Source organism: Gambusia affinis, linkage group LG14 (assembly GCF_019740435.1).
Source record: "Gambusia affinis linkage group LG14, SWU_Gaff_1.0, whole genome shotgun sequence".
Lineage (NCBI taxonomy): Eukaryota > Metazoa > Chordata > Actinopteri > Cyprinodontiformes > Poeciliidae > Gambusia > Gambusia affinis.
In genome coordinates this window covers 20,528,455-20,549,903 of record NC_057881.1, presented here as the reverse complement: position 1 = coordinate 20,549,903, position 21,449 = coordinate 20,528,455, and the positions used below count along the sequence as shown (strand labels likewise).

Genomic DNA, 21,449 nt, shown 5'->3' with positions numbered 1-21,449 from the left:
TATATATATATATATATATATATATATATATATATATATATATATACATATGTATATGTATATATATATATACATATACATATGTATATGTATATATATATATACATATACATAAAGAGACAGGTGTATGTATGTATATATATATATATATACATACATACACCTGTCTCTTTTTGTTTGTACAAAAAGGGACTTTTAGTAAAACCCCCTGTCCCCCCACACACACAAGGTGAAAGTGACGCACTGGACCTCAGTGACATGTCAGATTTTGGAGAATACTTAAAGAGATGCTGTTAATAAGCAGGTGGATGCAGCGCGTTGACTCGCCACCCTCTGGCTCCTGTGGGTTTTGGGTCTAGCGAGACAACGAGCCGCAAAGGGAAGTTCAGTATCCGCATTGAGGTGATCTTTTGGTTTCCGCTTAAAAAGCGAAGCAAGAAGCATTCTTGCAAACACACTTTGTTTTCGCTTGTGTTTTGTGAACTGCACATGTTTCATGTGGGACTCAGCTATTCTTTTCTCAAATTACAACAAAGCTATCTGCAGAGTGCCATAAACACCTCCTTATCTCACTTAGACCATTTATTACCTTTAATTTAACTGGTTGAGAAGCGTTGCCGATGTAACCTTTTTAATGCGTTTATGGCCGTGGCTCAACCGCTGCAGCAGAAACTAATAAAAGAGGTTCTCGGGAACAAATCTGCGGCTGCCGCTGTTAGCCGTGACAAGACTTTTTTTTTTCCTGGTGCGTTTTGTCAATCATTGCTGATGAGATCTGCATTTGAAATCTTGCGACGCAGCAAACCCTGACCAGCATGTTGTTGTAATATGGCTTTTGAGACCTAGAAACATGTGGGCAAATATAAAGCGGTGGAAAAACGTTCCAAACATGCTGCATGTTCTTAGATAGAGGTAGAAGTATGTGAATTTTTGTAAACTCAAATTTTAATGCGCAGAACTACATATGTTGTTGATATGCTTATCCATAGAAAATGCTGGGAGTTCTGAAACATTTTATGAGAAGGAACTTAAGAAACTGACATAATTTCATAAAGCCGATCAATGGAAAATGTCCGCAATTTGGCGAATCAAGTGGCGCATATCAAGTATCCAGTCTAGAATAAACCAGTCCAAATTAGATAACCGATATTCTATATTTTTCAGCAGAGCTGCTTGCAGTTTGCCACTAAGCTGTTGACGATTCCAAAGAAAAACTGTCTGGTTCTGGAATAAAAATGACAACAAACTGATTAGATTAGCCTTTAAAGCTAATGTTGCTGATTGACTTTCTTGCTCTGATCAATGACTCCAGTTTTGAAGACAGTGTGTGGCTAAGACCGATGCTACTTTTTTTTTTATAGCAAGAGTGAAGGGGAGGGGAGACTCTTTCTGTTTTGCTTGTGAACTTCCTCTTCATGTATTTGAAAAGTCTTGTCATGACTTGCAAAGTTTGAGGTTCATCCCACAGGAACCCCTCCACTCCCATATTAAACTCCACACACATCTTTTCCTCACCTCGCTCTTCATCATTTACCATCTTTACTCAACTGTCAGCTTTCTTTCCCTTCTTGCCTGTTGTCTGTTTAGTTATTTTTTTGCCCTTTATTTATTTTTCACCAATGTCTATTTCATGTTTTTCTCCTCCTTTGTTTTTGTCGCATTGTCTCGAGTTTCTTTGTTCTAAGACAAAATGAAACCAAAACAAGTGTCCTGTGCGTGTTTCACTGGAAGCTAACGGTAGAAAATCCACCACTTTTCAGTACAGAAATGTTTGGGTTTTTTTTTGTGTGTGTATTTGTTTTTTAAGTGTCTTAGTGTTAAAATTATTGTTTAAAATCTTTGTTCGTATTTGTGCTAGTAGTGTTTCTACTCAATGCATTGACATGAAGAGCCCCCGCTGGCCTTTGGCTACTCGACAGCCTTTAAACCATTGTAAGCCATTCAAATGCTTGCTCTGTAATATCTGAATGAGCATGCTGTGTGTTTGTACAATAAAACAAGGGGAAACAGTCAAGCACGAGGAAAAGGAAGCAGAAATCCGATCTGGAGCCCATGTTTATAACTCTGGTCCCATTCATCCAGGATGAGGTCTACGAGCACAGATGAGAAGATGGACGCTCTCCGAGGCTAATGGCTATTGATCTGGGAGATGGAGACTGATTGAGCTCCGTCGGTGGAAGGTTTCCTCCAGGCTCAAAGCTGCCGAGTCAGTCACACGGCAGAGGCTAAAGCCTAATGCGGAGCGAAGCAGATTTGTGTTATCGTCCTGTCTTTTTTTTGGGATGGAAGGATACAAATGATTGCAATGTTGTGTTCAACGTAGACTTTATGCTCATTTATTTTATTTTTTTTAGACAGATTGTTTTTTCATGCGTATGCAAGCCCTGCAATGTACTAAAGATGTCTGGATGTCAGGCATGTGTGAAAGCATTGCTTTGGACTTCTTGTTCGCATAGTAAAATGTCAAACACATTAGAGAGGGACAATTTGTGAATATGGCAGCAATTCCCTGAAAGGCGTTTTAGTGAGGTAGCCTGTTGGCAAGAGTGGATTTGGGGCTCAAAGGTAACATTTCCAAGAAGGAAACTAAGACATGCGTCTCTTCCCTCTCGTTCCTAGAGGGGAAGGAAAATGTATTTCCTCACAGGACATGCTGCTCCCAGTGGGATGTTCCTAGTTGACCTCAAAAGGGCAGATATCCAGCAGGGCCACTGGTCAGTTTGCCCCATTACCATCTTGTCCCCTTGTAGTAATAGATGTTGTACTCCTACCCACCTGCCTTCTTCTTTCTGTTTTGATAATTATTGTGAGAAGTGGCAGATTGTTCCCAAGTGGTCTGTATGTAAAAGGTGCGTGCGAATTCTGGCGTCGCGTAACCACGACGTGACCCAAAGCCAACTGCTCGGCTTCGGGTGAAGTATGGAAGCGCCTCTGTTAGACGTCCTCCGACCCACGCGACCTGGATGCTTGCAACTTACATTTTGGAAAAATGTTGCATCGTGCTTTGTTTTTGTAGTAATTGTATAGTTGTCAAATAATACGCACCTTGAAAAAAAAATGGTTGCAAAAGCGGGTAGGAAACATCCCCATGGTAGGTTTGAATATTACAAAAGGTTCCCTGACAAAAAGCTTCTTTGGGTACAACTTGGGTATAAAACTGCAACGCGGTGATGAAATGACCAGCACCCATCTAGGAGAAATCCTAGTTAGCTTCCAGTGAATCCTTTCAGCTGTATTTCAAGCTCTTTCCACATGATGGGTCTCCTTGCTCCAAGGCAAAACCCAATCACCTAACAGAGGAAGCACTTTTCGGAGACTTTCACAAGGCGTCTTGGTTTTCTTTTCAGCTGTTATCCGTGTGTAATGGCCACAGGTGAATGGTGGCTTGTAGCCAGAGCAGTAAATAAAGAGCTAAAGGCAAAGTTCCTGCTTTACCAGGAGAGACTAGAAAAATCCCCTGCTTACACTAGATAAAAAACCTACTGTCCAAAGCTTTGGAGAAGCAAAATTAAGCAGAGACAACAAAAAAAAAAAAGCTATGTTGAAGGACTGAATAATTCCCCATGCGTCCTTTAGACCCAAAAGTGTTTTTCTACTTTTATTTTGTAGCTGGTCAAAGACGACCGCTTAAATAAACTGCATACGCTTTCTAAACATTTACGTTGTTAAGTAGTCTGAACTTCCCAGATTTCCGCTCTCTTCTGTCTCCAGCTGAAAATGTCTTGTTGTGAAGTGCATGTAGGAGAAGCATCTGTGGAAATAAGCTGCAACAAATTGTCCACACATTCTTTTGAACATCCTCACCATACGACTGTAAAAACGGCTTACAGAACAGGATATTTGACCCCCACAGCCAAATATCAGGGCTGTGGGGGTCAAAAAAATTAGCTAAAAAAATTTTAGCACATTTTTTTTGGGTAAAATTAGGTAAAAATTTTGTTAGCTAACTTTTAGCTAACAAGTGTTAGCTGAAATTTGAGCTAAAAATTTTAGCTCAAATGGGCTTTCACGCCTGCTTGGTAATGCTTTTGGATAAATTTGAGAACCGTGTTGTGATAAACTGTAGATTTAAGATTTAACAAAACTGTAGAATGCAAATAGAGTTTATATGAAATATAGATATAATTTTTGTGTCTGTAATGTTTCTATGCGTTTGAAAGAGGACTTCTCCACTTTCACGTGGTTCACACGACGACGAGCCATGTGAAGTCACTACCGTCTGCTCTCTGTTGACAGCTTTTCACACTTCCTCACTTTCACAGGAGTATTTTGGCTTTTTTCCCACCCTAGTTAACTCAGTCACCTGTATTATCTTTCATACAATGAACTAGGTATAGTCTTTCAAAGAAGCTTCCTTACATGGACTGCTGGCGACGCTTATCTTAGCACAGAGAAGGCCATGTGATAAACACAGGGAGCAGCAGCAGCCATTTCAGTCTCTTTCACTGTGAATGTCATCGTAAAGGGTGGAAAAACTGTTAATTTGGTTGGGAGACCACACAATTATAAAATGACAGGACTCTAGAATCAGGGACTCCAAAGTCAGTCAACATCTCAAGTTTTGTTCCCTCTAGTTTGGATCCACACCAGAAACGCCTGGAAGGTCAATCTAGGGTCATGGGACCTGGGTTAACATACACTAAGAGAGCAAAGCCATTCTGTAAACTGATGATCTGCACTGTTTTGTGTTTTGCCCAAAGCGTGTATGATGTCAGCTCGAACTTGTCTGTGCATCGCTGAAATCGAATCCACTTGAACAAAATGAACCAGGCTGCGATTAAGACGGAACAATGTTCACTTCTCACACTGAGAGGTGTGTCTCAACAGGTTTTTAGTGTTCTAGGACGCAAAGAGTGACTTGTGTAAGGAGTAAGTTAATGAAACCTGTTTCAGTTGCGATCACAAACATTCGAAAGTCCAAATGTTTGTGATCTTGATCCTGAGCTATAGAGATTACATACAGAGAGCAGCTGGATGGGAGCAGGACAGGTTCCTTGGCTCGGTTGGCTTGTGTGATGTTGTCAGCTATAAAGGCTTTGACTGTGTTGGAGGTGAGAGATCATTGGATTATGCACGCTGACCTAATCTAATCTGGTCTTTATTCTTCGGGATTACTCTTTTTTTTTTTTGGTTGGAGTCTACCAATGTAGAGACCTGGAAAGAAAGTTAAGGAATTATAAAAAATAATGCTTGGAATAACCAGTCATGCAAAGAAAGCAACAATTGGTATTTAGATTTAGTCAACAGAAGAATAAAAAAAAAACTGTGTTCTGTCGTTAATGCTCATTTAAAGAGTTTTATTCCTAGGATACGTTGTACAAGATCTATCCCAAGGGAAGTTGTATTTGATCCATTGTAGATGTGGGTTTTTTTTTTTTTATCTGGCACTTTTTGGCTCCTGTGTCACAATAGCAACAGCAGCTACCATATCTGTGTTGTGTGTGTGTGACCCATGTTTTCTCTTTAGGCTCATTCTTAAAATAAATTTTCTAAAGGACCCGTGTCATGACTGAGCACTTTACTCGGTGCTCAGTGAGCAAATTGAAAGATGCAGTTTCTGTCACCTAACTACAGGGGAGACAAGTTTAGAGGTTGCAACGGTATATGACACTGAGTTTAAGGGTTTTACGTTTTATGTGCAACACACACAAACCATGCAGCCTGTGCCAAGAGCTGTCAGTTAGGTGACAAACCAATGTATTTTCAATAAAAGTTGGGCGAAGTAAGCAGAAAAGTTTTCAAATCGAATTTTGACATGTGTATTTACAAAATGTGACTTTTGTGGTGAGTTAAAGCTTGATATGAAGGGAGGTACTAATAAGTCAGCCAATTTTCAGCTTGATATGTTCTGCTGATTGGGAACTCAAATACCTAGCTTATTGTTCTGATAAGCTAACATACTGTTAGCTAGGCTACTAAATTGAGCTGACTACAACACACTGCGGTATTAAAGCTGTTACTGCGAGAAAAAGACCCTAAAGTTATATTTTATTGTTATCAGCATGGTGTTAGGAAAAACTAATTATAATTTCTAAAGTTATGTGAGGTGTTTAATGAGGTGTTTAAACTCTCTATGACAGAGAGTTTAATTTTGCTCGTTGTCGGGTGTATTGCTTATTCGCCAGTACTTGATCCAATTTTCGTCTTTGTTTCGGTAAATTGCTAAAGAAACAAACTGACCCTTCTTTAGAAGTTGACTCCTGTCTGTCATGGACTATACAGAGTGTAGAAATGTTGGTAAGCTTCAAGGAAATACACCTGGACACCACTAGCTTAAAGTTAGTAATGCTAACAGTGCTAAATGTTAATATACATTGCTGAAGACTACTTAAAAAGTTATTGCATACATCCAAGTGACATCAGCCTTGCTTCTTTTATTATTAATTGATGAACGCTTATGGCATTCAATATTTATTTAAAAATAAATACTTTTAGCTGTTGACAAAAGTTTTTAAAGACAAATGGAAATGGGTTAAAAAGGGTAGGTGGCCAGTCAAACTTTGGAGAAACCAGTTTGGAAACCATTCACAATTATCTGCTCTGGTCTAGGAATCCTATTTGTCAGACTGTTTATGATGGATTTAAATGAGATATTATTTTGCTATTTTTTTTCAGTTACAGAAATGTGTAGCACACACGCACACACACACCCCAGCATGCCAACCTCTCGCCTTTTCGTGTGTTTATAAAAAGGTTCCTGTCCCACTTTCCACCCCCCCACTCCCTCTCATCTGCCGTGCTCCCGTTCTGTAATTTCTCCGGCGTGACAGCTAATTGGTGTGAGCTCGGGGAGAAATTTGCTGCCTCGTTGCTGTCTCCTTACAACAAACTGGAACCAGAGAGGGGAAAGAGTGGTGCAGGCGGTAAAGAGAAAAATGGAGAGAAGATGGAAAAGAGGGAGAAGACAGGAGGTATGTTGTTGGGCGGGTGGGATCACATTTTTGCAGAGAAGTCTCTTTCTTTGCATATTCCTCTCTGAAAAGCATAAATAGCAACCCCGAGAGTGTGAATAGCGATGCAGACATGTAGAGTGAGTTTAACAAGTCTGTTTAGAACCGAGTAGAAACAATGAGGAAGTGTAGTGCCAGCCTGAGTAAACAGTTTCAGTTTAATGAATAGCATGACCATTACTATAGAGTTATCTCTCAATTGATTAGAATTGGTGGAAAAAATAAAATTGCCAAAAGGGTATCCGCAGCTATTAAGAGTAAAGAGACTGAACCAAACTGGGACAAGTCCTGAAAGACCATTGTGCTCGTTTTTCTTTGGGTCTCTCTGGTGCATTCAAAACTGCCTTCTCACCGCTGCCCTCCCCTATCACTCACAATTCCTCATTCTTATTCTCACAGCCGTTTTCACATCTTTTTTGTTTTCCTGCTCGAGCAGCGGCGCTAGAATGCCATAGAAACTGATCCAGTCAGCGGCTTGTGTAAAACCCAACCGTCAACAGCAGGAGGTCTTTGAGCTCGTCCCCTTGCGGTCCTGGTTCAGGCCGGCACCCTGTGGTACTGAACTTCACAGCAGAGCTGAAGTTTTTTTCATCTTGGCCACCTAACAGGGGCACTCTCACTCCTGGGATCCATTTTGAGGGCACACAGTATGATTGCATCGACAGTTTGCCAATTGAGAGTTTCTGTACAAAAGAGTTCATGCTGTAGCCTGATTAAGGGGCTTTAAGCACATCTGTCACACAATTACGAAGTGACCGTCTCGTTGGGCGATCTTTGCCACAAAAAAATAAGATAATTTGCGCATTCTCTGGGTTAAGATTTATTTGCGATCAACGCTAAAGTGAACAGTTCAATTTACAGAAACAATCTGGAACTTGTAATCAATTACAGACTTCTTTTTTTTTAATCAGTCAAGCTAAGGTCCACAAAGACTTACTAATGATTAACTGAGCTAAAGATTTATTTCACATCACCTTATATTCTGTTGCTCCAGCCTTAAAATTATTTTAAATACATTTGTTTTATTTGCTCAAAAAAGTTTTATGTAATTCAATAAAGAAGTAACCCAATTCCTCTGTTAAATAGGGAAATATATTTTATTACCTATAATGTAATTACATAGCATCATTTAGTGAATTTGAGTTAGGTGAAGCTAAAACCACTTGAGGACTTTTGGGTAAAAAATATTTACAGACAAATGTTTTTATTTTCATCTGACATGTGTATGCAAAATGTACATATAATTTGCTTATATTCATCCATCCATCCATTTTCTGTTCATCCCTTGTCCCTAATGGGGTCAGGAGGGTTGCTGGTTCCTCTCCAGCTACGTTCCGGACGAGAGGCGGGGTTCATCCTGGACAGGTCACCAGTCTGTCGCAGGGCAACACAGAGACATACAAGACACACAACCATTCACACACACACTCACACCTAGGGAGAATTTAGAGAGACCAATTAACCTGACAGTCATGTTTTTGGACTGTGGGAGGAAGCCGGAGAACCCGGAGAGAACCCACCATGCACAGGGAGAACATGCAAACTCCATGCAGAAGGACCCCGGGCCGGGAATCGAACCCAGGACCTTCTTGCTGCAAGGCAACAGCTCTACGAACTGCGCCACTGTGCAGCCATTATAATTTGTGTATTTTCAATTACTAAATCAGTTGACGATTATTTCAACTGAATTAGTCATGATGAATTAATTAGATTAATTCATCATGACTATTCCGATTAATCGTTTCACAGCTCTACACAGTATCATAAATCTCTTCATTTTCTCTCTCTCTCTCACCAGGTATGTCATATTAGTTTCTAGTGTGAGTTGCCAAACGATAAAATATCTCGAATGAATGACTTCTTACTCAACATGTTACTCCCCTTGACATTTGCGTCTTTCGTCTGACCCCTGCAGCTGTGTCCTTGAAAACAACAGCTGATTACTCACTGTATTTGCGCCACACACCTCCAGTTCAGTCAGCATGAGCCACACGATTAGTATTTCCAAATGAAAGGGAGAGATGGAGGGAAAAGGAGGGGGGGGACAGTCCTTTCCTATTTCTGCGTGAGTCAAACGATGAGTGGGCCTGCCGAGAAGGGGGAAGTGTGGGAGGCCCACAGAAAGGGTGGTCTCCAGTTGACGCCGGCGCAGACACAGAAACGGTGTGTGTTTGGGACGAGAGCGGGACGTCAACAGAAGAGGAGCTCGCTTTAAGGACACAGTGTGGCCAGTGTTTATCTGGGCTGAAGTCTAGGTGGGTTCGCTGTGGAGAGAGCAAAGAGGGATTGGATGTTTTACAGAACTGAACCCGGTGCGTTTATCTTTGTAACGGCCGTTTGAACATCTGTGAGATCTCTCCGGCTTTATCCAAACAGCTTGAGTGACGTTTGAGGGGCTCGCTAGCGGAGCAAGAGCGTATGTATCTTGTCTTAACGGCCCCCGTCCTGGAGGAAAAGGCCTCCACTTGTGGCAGCACGAGTCTCTTTAAGCACACATGCATTATGCATAGTTTTCCTTTTGTCCATGCATGTTTGACTTCCTGTCCAATGACAAGTCCTACTGTTTAGATTGTGGCCAACCTCTAAATGCAGTCTGGCATTACATGGTTTCACACAACGGCTTAAGTGCTCTTCTTTGGCATTGCAAATATGTGAAGTATGAAGGTCTGTCTTGTGCCTCCCTTTGTCTCTCTCTCTCTCTCTTTATCTGCACCTTTATTCCTTTTGAGGTTTTCCCAGGTAGTCGGACTTAGAGAACATTCCCTTGGGATCTTGGCATTTCTCTTAGAGTTCAATTTGCCTTTTTTTGTTTTTGTTTTTGTGCAAGACTTTGGCATTGGTTGTTGTTGCAATCAAGTACGCCCTTGTGCCAGTTTCTGTGTATTCCTGTGCTCTATATCCATTGCTTGGGAATCTCCAAAGGCAAAAATTCTACTAAATTTCACCTTCCCTAAATATTCTCCTACGTTATGTGCCAGTTGTTCCCTAGATTTGCAGTTTGCAGCAAAAGGTTTTGGCAGTGTTGTTGTCTTTTGACCTTTTTAGGCAAACTGACAAATCCTGCAAATGCAAACAGTTAACATTTTAAGTTTTGACTATAGTTGTCTAGATCAATTTTTATCTCTTTCACAGGCCTAACTGATGCAGATGCAAAAATTTGATCTTTTTCCAATGAATAAATTAAACTTTCCAAAGCACTGGCAGCTCACGATGACATCGCATTTCTGTGTGTTAAATAGTTTGGAACGATAACAATAAAAGTGATTGTTCTTCCTTGGCAATATATTTTATGGGACTTCTGGACATTGTTGACATGAAGTAGGCCAATTGAATCACACAGAAATAAATGCGTTTAAGGATCCTTTGTTTAAAAAAAAAGTGTTGCTCCCAATGAACAAACAGTAGGAAAAGAAGAAAAATAAAGTAATTCCCTCAATACCTTTTTAGTTTACAGTTAAGCTTCATGCTTCTTATGATGATAAAATTTTACCATCAATATACTTTTCGATAGTTGCCAATCACTGGTGGGACGCTGTTGCTGAGTGAACATTAGCCCCTGCTCCATTGTCAAGTCTCACTCTAGCCAGTCAATGCCAAGATTGGTTCTAGCAAAGTTGGGTGAGTCTGTATTGGTAGCATGTTCCTCACTAAGTGGATGTGACTATGGGCAGGAATGTGGAACGGTCTCTGGTCCGTAGACACACAGGAGCTGCGGTTGACTCTCTGATGACGTCATTTTGAACGTGTCCCCTTGGGCGACCAATCAGTCAATCTCGATATATTTGTCTATCGCAATTTGCCCCACAGATGACTACTTCCGTCACATAAAATCCAACTACTACGATCTTGTCGCAGATTTAAAACGGTACCTAAGATGTTCTTGTTGACGTAAATCAATGGGCCAACCAATGAATGGGGAAGAACCACACAAAATCTGCAAATTGAGATGAATCTGGCCTGGTTTGACTGATGAAGAACTGCTTAAAAGCAGTGCCTGTGATCAGAGGACTATTGAATGTTAGGAATTTTATTATCCGTTTATGGTTTAAAACTGAGGTCAGACGAAGCACGGGGCTGCAATAAGCTTTTATTTACCCTACATGTGTGGCTAATTCAGGCTGCAAGAGAGCGAGAGAAAGCAAGACTTAGATTTAGAAATGTTGGCCACCTTTTGGAGATCTTGGAATCTTCATTCTTGAGGTAAAAGATATGAAAAATCCTTCTTTAGTACTGCGAATGATAATTTCAATAATAACCACCCTATTTTCTAATCTAAAAAAATGGCTTCTTTGCAATCCATTTGGCTTTATGTTAGAAATAGTAAAATTCTGTTTTACTATAAATTCCCTCTCATACATGGATGAGGCTTGAAGTTGCCTGTGCTCCTGATGGAACACCAAGCTAAAAATATTTTGAATGTTAATTAATCTTCATATTTTATGATTCTTGAAGAGAAACCAGAACGCTGTTGTTGTCCAAGCTCTGCACTGGTGGCAAATGATTCTATAAAACAGATGGGAAGATCTTGGCACTTGTCTGTTACTCTTGGATGTTCCTGAAGTTAGAAGATTATTTGTACCTGGGGAAAAACTTGTTAAACTAACAAAGCTTTTGAAATGACTAATATGGAGCTGATAATTCAAAATAATGATTTACAGGTGATATAAACTATCCCAACAACTGAAGCCATAAAAGGATACAAATCAGAAGGATAATGTAAAATATGAAGGCGTACACTGAAAAAAGACAGTACATCTTTATATCGAAGCCAAACTTTTAGCTGTAGCTGGATAAGCTCCATCTCCACCCATTTGCTGTAGGAACAAACAGGAAGTAGTTGACCTTAGTCAGAGCAGAGGGAGCATGTGCCACAGAGTCAGTGGGGCCAACATGCAGTTTGTTTACATGTCGGCAGCACATGACGCTGACTGTGCCCTCGCCTCAGCAGCAGCCGCCTGCTCACCAGTGCTATAGGCTCCATCAATGAGCCGATTGTTGTCGCTAGCCGAGGATCCGCTCGGCCCCAGTCATGAGTTGCAGCGTGCCGTGGAGACGAGTCGTGTGTAATCTGCTGCAGACTGACCCAGGAGAGGAAGATTTATCTCACCAGCTGGCTTTTGGTTTGCTCCAGAACGCTGCTGCCATTCACTGAGATGGCTTTCTTAGTTGTTTTTATTTTTACTGTGGTTGATGAGGTAACATAAATGGGGCTTATTTCAGCTCTGTTAGTACAAAAATAGTTCTGAAAACTTAATATTCACCAGAAAATTGGGGACAAATGCAATCATTTTTACATTTATTTATTTTTATAATATACTTCCATTTTTAGGTTTGATTTCTTTTTCCTTTCTTTATTTTAATTCCCTTGTGCCTCTCCTACTTCTGTTCATTCTATTTTAACTTTCTTGTCCTTCGTTTCTTCCTTCCTTGTGTCTTCCTTTCCTTTCTTCATTTTTTCTTTCCTTCCTCCCATCCACCCTATAACTTTTTCTGTCTTCTTCGTTTGTTTCTTTTTTAATTCTTTCATTTGTTCGTTCGTGTTTTCTCTCGTTCGTTTGTTCTTTTGTTTTTGTTCATTCTTTCTTCTTTTATTTGTTTCCTTTTAATTGTTCATTTGTTCTTCCTCGTTTGTTCATTCTTTCTTTTTATTGTCTCTTTCGTTCATTTGTTTTTTTCTCACTCTTTTGAACATTTGTTCTTTCATTCTTCATCTCGTTCTTTTCTTTTCCCACACAAACACACCTGTGGTACATGTTTCTAAAAATTAAAAAAAATATAACATAACACCAAAATAGTCCACCAGCTACTGTAAACATTTCAGAGGTATTAGGAATTGTACCAGTTGGGTTTGTTTTCTTTTCAACACAATTACTTAACATTTGATTTGTTTTTTCTACCCTAAAATATTCTCAACTTCAAAGTTTAAATTTTTCTAAAATGTCTCATTGTGAGATGCTGCTGCTGCTGCTGCTGCAGTGACAGATCAATCACTAATAATTTGTTGTTTCTTCTTTGCCAAGAACTAAACAAACTGTGTGTGTGTGTGTGTTCGTATCAGCAGGACGGAGTTTCTGATCAGCTGACACTCTTTTGGATCGTCTTAGCTTCACCGCGTTAGCTGCATGCTAACCCGTGAGCCGGCTCTTTGTTTTTGTCGCGGACTGAAATGCCAGACCAATTACCGGGCGAATTGTTTACTTCTAAAACGATTGAGCGGCGTGTTTTCTGACATTTCAGTTGCACTTGTCGTCGCGGTGTTGTGGACGCTCTAATTGAATATTTTTCTCTGTCGACAATAAGATTACATGAAACTATTAAGTTGAATCGGTATTATTATTAATGTTTTATTTTTGCGTCTGCAGATGGATCCCTCCCTAAAGAGCCAAAAGGAGAGGTGTCGAGCCAGATAGCAGGTAACAAACACACACACACACGCACACACACACACACACGCATACACACGCACACAGGAATACAGACATGATGTTTTGTGCTTCGTTTCACCCTTGTCTTGTCCACAGAGGACAGATGTGCGTTATTGATGGTGAAAGTAAAACATGCCACACACACTCGCATGCAAACAGCATTAATAATGCATTGTGACAGTGACAGGTCATTGTCCTCCGAATCCCTGACATCTCCTTGGTATTCCGCCTCTTCCCTCCCCTCCCACAGCGATCTTGGGCAGACGAATGGGTGGCCATCTTCTGTGCCGTCTGCTCTGTTATCATTTATTAACTCGGCGTGCCTTTCAATAAGCTTTTTATTCTTTCACCAACACTTGTTGTGGCTGTTATTGTCACGACAGAGCTCGGTGTACTTCTGTGCGTTTCCCTTATTTTCGACGAGATTTCTTCTGTTTTAAAACTCTGCCACTTGACTTGATGTTTTACACCATTGCTCGCCCAAATAGGAAGTTTTCTAGTTTTCTGGAGACGCTAATATAGCAGCAAAAAAAATGTCTGACATTGGTCTGAGAGTCTAATTAGTGTTGCTACCTTCAGAGTAGAGAGAGAGAGAGATGAAAATCTCAAGCCCAAGATCCAAAGGAGGACAATGAGTTGGCAGGTTGCTCCAAAGCCTCGGGGACGTCAGTGAGGCAGCCTCAGTCCATCCACAAGGAAAGGGGCCGAATGAAGGAATCTGACCCTGACGTTTGATCTATATTCACATGGAAAATCTGCACTTATTTATAATCAAAATGGATGATTAAAGGTTTCGAAGTGCTGTGTTGATTATATCGATATATTTATTGGAAACATTACAACCACAAACACCACTGTGTTTCTTTGGGGTTCTTAGTGGTAGACCAACACAATGGAATAGAAGTGGTGCACTGATTGCAGTTTTCTGGCTAATTATCAATTAAAGATTTTTTTATTAAAAAAAAAAAAGCCAATACCAAAATCTCATAAGGTCACAACTCGCCTTCAGTATGTTGTGACCCTATGAGCGATACCTGTGAAACAATGGAAACTTTCTTTAAATGAGGTAGTGCTGTCAAAATATACTACTAAATTAACTAAAATAAGCAAATGAAAAAGATTTCTTTTTTTTAGTCATGTATTTTTTTACATTTTACAATATTTTCAGCCCTCTTACAGCCGAGCAAAACAGGACGGAGGCTGATTTTCAGACCTTTGCCGGCCTATATAAGATCGGTTTAACATGTAAGTATCGGCCGATTACAAATTTTTCCAAAATAAAGAAATCGAGACAATAAATTGTCCGGCACGTTGTTTTCAAACCTTTTAACAAATAAAGCCAGCATTGCATATATTTGTTTTCAACTTCCTCTGAGTTGATGATTTCGTACAAGCACCTTTTTACTGTTATTAAGGCTGAAAGTATTTTAAGCTGAGCCCCAACTAGCTTTTCACATCAGGAGACTTAACACTTTCGGACATTCTTCTTTGAAAAGTAGCTCTAGCTCCGTCAGTGATCCTCATTTTTTTTAAATTGTCTGGACTTTGACTATTCCGTTGTAGCTCTGGTTGTTTGTTTGAGGTTGTTGTCCTACAAAGTAAACTGCTTTCAACAGGTTCTCTTCCACAATAGCACCTTACTGCCACCACCATGCTTCATCATAGGGGATCATCATTTAATACTTTCAAACTTTCTGATATCTACAGATGTTCTCATGGAGTAAGTGTTTGCGAAAATAGTAAAAATGAACACTTCAGAAAGTTTTTTTAACAATAATTGAAATTTGTCAAGACAACAATGAATAAAACTTTTTATAAGAAATTTCTCAATAAATGATGAACAAAAGGACCCAGCGACCCAAACACTGCCCACTCCTACTTTATCATGATAAGGGGGTAGTCAGGGTGATGTCCTGTGTAATTATTCTGCCACAGTTGGCAATTTAGGGGCCAAAAAGTTACGTTTCTGTCTAATCTGACCAGAACACGTTCTGCAATTAGAACATCAGTCTAACATTTTCTTTCACTTTTCAGCTTTTTATTTGTGAAAGCATGTATATTTTTCTTCCTCTTCACAGTTGTTGCAGCCCATTTAGTTACAGAAAAAAAACCTAGAGGGACACAGTAAAGTTTGCGGTAATAATGTGAACAAATGTGGGAAAGCATAAGAGGTGTGAATACTTTTGTAAGCACGGTGTGTGATGCAGTTAAAGCCTCTGGGCCTTCACAGATTTTTGGTGTCATTACTGTTAGGCAGCTTGTACTAGAAATCCTGCCAAGTGTAAAATATAGATCGGCTCTTCTGCTGAATGTGTGCGGGTTCGCTGTTTCGCCTCCAGATGGCGCTTTTCAGGAGCTTGAAAACAATTAGGTTTGCATCGGTTGGACCTGCAAGCGGCCTCTCACTGTGAGCGTTAATAAATCTCTTTAGAAATCTCGTAGGTGAACCTCACCCAGGGAGGCAGGAAACGACAAAATAAAAAGAAAAGAAAAGGAGAGTGTTCGGGGATCTTTAATCGATGAAATGCAAACAGAGCCTCGTTCTTTGTCTCGTCACGGCTCATCAAACAGAGGTGGTGGCAAAAGACCCGGATAAATGAACTGCTGGCACCGATAACAAGCGGTCTTTCAACTCGGTCTCTTTTCCACAGTCCCCTGTCTCCCCCGCTCTCCTGCTGTGTTTGGGTCGCTGGGGTAACCCTGGCCTGTTTCTGCCTCGGTTAAACTACCCTGCTATTAGAGGTCTGGATAAGACGGAGAGAGCAGAAAGAAAGCGAAGACGGTCTGCCGTCAGTTCTGATTTCTTCCAGGGCAGAAGTTGGTTCTTGAGGGGGGGAATTTAGACAAAAGATTAAAGACAAAGAGCGTCTGCAGTTATACGTTTTATGTCCAAACTGTGAAGTCTTTCTAGAATTTAAAAAGACAGTAACGTCTAAATAAATCTGTCGAAATAGAATAGAAAGTAATTGTATATGCATACCTGTCAATTCCCCTGTTTTGGTCGGGAACCTACCCCTCTTTCCCGCCGTGCTCCCGTAGTATAGCCTACTCTCTCTTACGTTAGTCTTACATCTCGCCTCCCACCTGCTTTAACGGAAGCACCGGACACCGACATTTCCCTTACCTAGTCACGGGAAACGTGACTACACAAACTTGACAGGTGTGTGTATTCGTTTTGTTTGTTACCGACCGCGTGTGTGCGTTTGTGTTTTTGACAGGAACTCATCTGTTTTGGGCCTAGCTGAAGCAGCAGGTCGTAATTAGATGTTCCTTCTTGTTGACTGGTCACTCTCTTGTTAGCTCGTGTACAGTGGCATAACCAGTGCCAGCTGGATTCCACAGTGAACGCATTGTTACCGTGGCACAGCTGTGCGTGAGAGCCCGTCAGCCAATCAGATTAGCTCGTCTTGCTTCTGCGGAGTGCAGTAACACAACCGGTGCCACGACCAGTCGGAGCCTCTTTATTAGGCCAGAAAAGTGGGGCAGGAGCCGTCAGAGGTAAAGTGAACTAATGATAGCTAAGGCAGGGTGAGGAGTGTGAGTCAGTGGCAGACTGCGATGATCTAATGGAAATTATATTTTTAACAAAATGAGGAGGATAACTGTATATTCGGTACGTGGCGAGTGGTTACTTTGAGTTAAGGTGCAAAATTGATGCAATTTATTTGATTCTTCGAGGACTCAAACATGGCGTTCGGTAAACACAAGAGTCGAAACGTGCGCTTAAATTGACTTCTTTTTCTAGTGTCGTAGTCTGTTTTTTTGTTGCTGTTTTTTTTTGGGAAATTGGTGTACTGTGATTCACGTACTACTGTCAAGTCGCAAACAACGCCATATATTTACAGTCACACAGAATACTTTTTTTCTATTAGTAAAGATCAGTAAGAACATTTGTAACAAAAACGACAAGAGTCGAGCAGAAAACTTTGTCTTAAAGCAACTAACAAGTTCAGATTCAGGTAAAAACAAATAGATATTGCTGAAATTAAGTGTCCACTTTTTATTCGGTATTGTATTTTATACAACTAATTAGGGGGGAATCAATGACAATAGTTTGATTACAACAGTCCAGTATCTGTGCACTCCTTTAGTAGTTTCATAATATTTTAAATTAGGAAAATATGATCCTTCAATATTTTTGAAAGTTCCAATGATAATATCCATTCGTGGTTAGTCTGGATTTTCGTCTCTTCTTCTTCTTCTTCTTTTTTTTTTACGTCGTAAAAGCAATAAACATTTGGCAGTAAATGTTCACACTAGCATAAAGCCTTTCGGAAAGTAGTCAGAGGCGAGAAAAAAAAGTTTTGGAGAGATGGAGGTGCAAAACTTCATGAGGGACAGGAGCAGGAGAGTGAATCAGTCATGGCTGAGACGCGGATGGTAACAAGGTGATTATTTGACAGGTGAAAAAGAAGACTGGATTCAGTCGACTCGCTGAAGATTTCTCCGTGTTCCAGGACCTTATTTAGCAGAAATTCTGTGAAAAAGGCCTCAGAGGAGTAGTGAGTAGAAGAATCTGTTTGCAAGAAGAAGAAGAAGAAAAAAAAGGAGGGGGGAGAAAATCCTTTCAACAATAAAAGAAAATCTCATACTGATGCAGGAGGCATTTTCAAAACAAATGTTTTCTTAGGATTGTCCATTTTAGATACAGTGACGGACTATTTCAGCTCTTTTTTTGTTTTTGCTGCAACAAGAAGAGTTCAGTAATGTAAAGATGGTTGGCTTAGTGTGTGTTGAATTGGCCATATGTTTTGAATCATTCATATACTGAAGCACCCTCTAATGTCCCAGTTTCAGTTTGCTGACAGTCTATCAGATTATTTATTTAAAATCTGCTATTTGAAGCAGCTAATGATGCCATGGATTCATAGAGCATTCCCACAACCTTTAAAATTAAAACAGTGCTATTTCCTTCTTCACAAATTATAACCAAAAGTAGCATGAGATTTTAGCGGCTGTAGAATTTCTCTTTTGTTGTTGACGTTTGTCACGCTAGCGTTAGACTCATGCTAGTTTTGGTTTTATTTACCCAGAAAGCCCTGCGCGTTAGTCCACTTCCTGCTTTTGGAGCGGTCTCCGGTCTCCTTGACGTTCACATACTCATTGGAACCGCACCAGAGTTCACTTCAGTGGATCTGAGACCGAGGGTTTTTAGCCAGGCCAGAGTTCAATTGCGCGTTCACACCTCCCCAAGCGAACTGGACTTTCTAGACAAATGGAATGGAGTTTGATTAAAGTGGAGTAAGCAAGCCTGGCGTGAATGCACAGTCTCCAAATGTGTTTTGGTTTTTTGAAAATTCTTTCTGTACTTGTTTCCGTTTGCAACTTAATCCTGTTTTTTATGCGGAAGCTAAAATAGTCCAGCACTTCCATCGTTCGTACATGTGGCTTGGAAAGTCAAAAATTTGGATCATGGGAAATGTAAAACCTTTCCACGATGAGATAAGTCAATTTAAACAGTCAAAATTAGATTAATTCCTTTCAGATGTTTTCCCATGTTGAAGCAGCAGGGCTCGTAGAAAAAAAAAATCTATCCTGTCCAGTTTCTTTCTTTTCTTTTTTTTTAAATTGAGGCTTTACTCGTGAGCGGGTCGGAGGGGTTGTGTTGTCGACGCGCTATTCCTATCCCCCCCCTTCAACCTCAGAAAAATCCCTGCTATTCCCACACATCCCTCAACCTGGAATTTCTGGCATGATGTGAACGTGGGAAGTTTGGAGCTACACACACGCACACATAAACGCACGCGCGCTCGATTTTGGTTCCTCCCTAGTTACGCCAGCTGGCCCAGGATCAGATTGACCCAGTCAGCTGCTTCGGAGCCATTAAGAGATTGAGCCTGCGTGTTACTACCCTTTAATCAAACGGAGAAGATTGAGCGAGAGCTTCCATTTGTCGGCATATTTTCTCCTCACCGCCTCAGCTGACTGCACCACCCGACCCGTCTGTCCCCGTCCAGGCAGCTGTTGTGTTTCCCATCTCCCGGCTGACCCCCCCCCTCCTTTCTAAACATGGACGCCGTCCGGTGCCACCACCCTGAAGTATTTGTCATAATCACGTAGGAAGCTTGTTTACATTGAGTTCTTTGTTGTTGCATGTGCATGTTAATGCCCACTTGACCCCTCAGAGGAAGTCTCCGAGGTGAGCAGAGTGTTGACATATTCCGAGACAGAAACGGGAACCCGACCCGGCGACGGTCGTGGCCCGGAACGGTGAGCGCTTGACTCTGGGTCGTTTTGTGCGAGGAATGATGGACACGTCTGGCATTTCGCTCTCATCTGTTGCCCTCTCTGTGACTCCTGGGGCGCAGCCTTAGCGGTGTTGGCCGCGTTTCACACCCTCCTCACAAGTCCCTTCACCCCACGAAGCATTGGGACTCTGTTGTTTGGGTAAAACTGATCTGGGTTTAGTTTTGTCTTGTGGTGAAAATCAGAGCTGTATTCCTGGCATGGATTTAAGGCCGGACTGAGGTTTTTCACTTTCTAAATGAACTTGCTGCTGTTAAAGTAAATGCTGCTATAATTTACGGTAAGCCAAAGAGAGACGGAGAAATATAAGTATTTGTTCTTTCATGTCTGTTTGATTCTGAATTTCAGTGATTCAGTTTTGACTTCCTTTGAAGGATTAAAAAAATCATACAAGAAATAATGTGCTGCAATTTCTTTGGTAGAGTTAGTAGTTTATAAATTAAAGACAAGAATGAAGGAATTACAAGATTGTTTCCATTTGTCCATCAAAGATCTATGTCATGTGGGGATAAAAACTGTGAAAGTTCATCTAACTAGCAAAATCTATGCTGGGCAAGCAGATGAATGCATGGCAACTGCTTTAGATGCAATACATAAAAAGCAAAAGTAAGATTCATAGCAGATGTGTGAATTTAATATTTCTGCATAAACACCTTAAGCAGTTTTCTACTGAGAAAGAGCTTCCATAACGATATAATTTAAGTCGTTTGTTCTTATTTGGCATGACGTAGAGGAGCTAATAAAATTGTGGCCTGTATGTAGCCTGCAATAAATTTACAAATTAGTTCACTAAAACTCAGCACTCTTAAATCTTGATCATTTATATACACATATATATATTTGATATGGTGACCGATTGTCAGATTTTTACAAATGTAGATAGGATTGGTGGATTCCCATGGAAGTATTGGCCGATCGCCAGTCTCCCAAAATTAAGGAAATCAAGGCCTTTAGACTTTAATTGTTGTAGTTTTGGATGATTCTCTGAGTGTTATGCATTCTGTTATGGCTAAGATGTCCACACCAGGAAAACCTGGCTGATGTCTGAAATGATAGACATCAGGTAGTTCGGAACTGACCACATGTCCCTTCCAACTATCTGTCATGTGTTTGTGTTCTTGAGATTAGCTTGGAACAACTTTAGAACTTGATGATTTTGATTTCTTCACAAAACCTTAGAAGTGAGTTGAGTTGCCTGGCAACAATTCATTGACTTTGTGATCGTCCCTTTTAGGGATCTTACACACCAAATCTGTCTCTTGCCTTTGTACAATCCCCAACTCTGGGTGTCCAGATTTTATTTCTACGTCTACTTTCTTGCAGATTGAAGTGAACGTGGGCCACTGCCTTAACCACAGATAGTTTAAATGTCTACTCCAGCTTCCCTGGAAAGACTTATCATGTGTTTTTGATGTTGCAGCCAAGTCCCTCCTGAACTGTAAGGACTTTTCCCCATCCACCTCAAGTCTTATGCTATGCTAAGCAGCTTCCTAGGGTTCATAAATGCAGTGCAGGCATGTTATAATTACTGCCCCTCCTACACAATTAGGATTACCCCAGGGAACTCGCCTTTCCAAAAGACAGAGAGATTAGCGGCTCACCTTATGCCACATGAAATGCACACTGGATGCTGCGGCTGGCGCGAGGTGAGGCGTCCCTTGCTGTGGAAACGTACATATGGAAACTTTCCATGTGGACGTGCAAGAATTGCTCGGTTTTTGGTCGTCTGGAGCGCTGGAATATCTCGCCTCAGGATTCCCGGGATTAACTTTAATTGCTGCCGTAGCTCTGACCACTGTGGGTCCCTTCAACACGTCAGCCATCCGGC

General features: G+C 40.8%; 1 protein-coding gene across 4 annotated transcripts in view; it reads left to right on the top strand.

Moving 5' to 3' along the window:
- The window catches only part of LOC122844105 (triple functional domain protein), an 81,230-nt gene that overhangs the window by 3,002 nt on the left and 56,779 nt on the right, over window positions 1-21,449 (top strand). For all 4 annotated transcript variants that reach the window (XM_044139304.1, XM_044139303.1, XM_044139301.1 and 1 more), the window contains exon 2: window positions 13,313-13,363. In XM_044139304.1, the coding sequence (XP_043995239.1) occupies window positions 13,313-13,363 (51 nt within the window). The remainder of the gene's footprint in view (window positions 1-13,312; window positions 13,364-21,449) is intronic.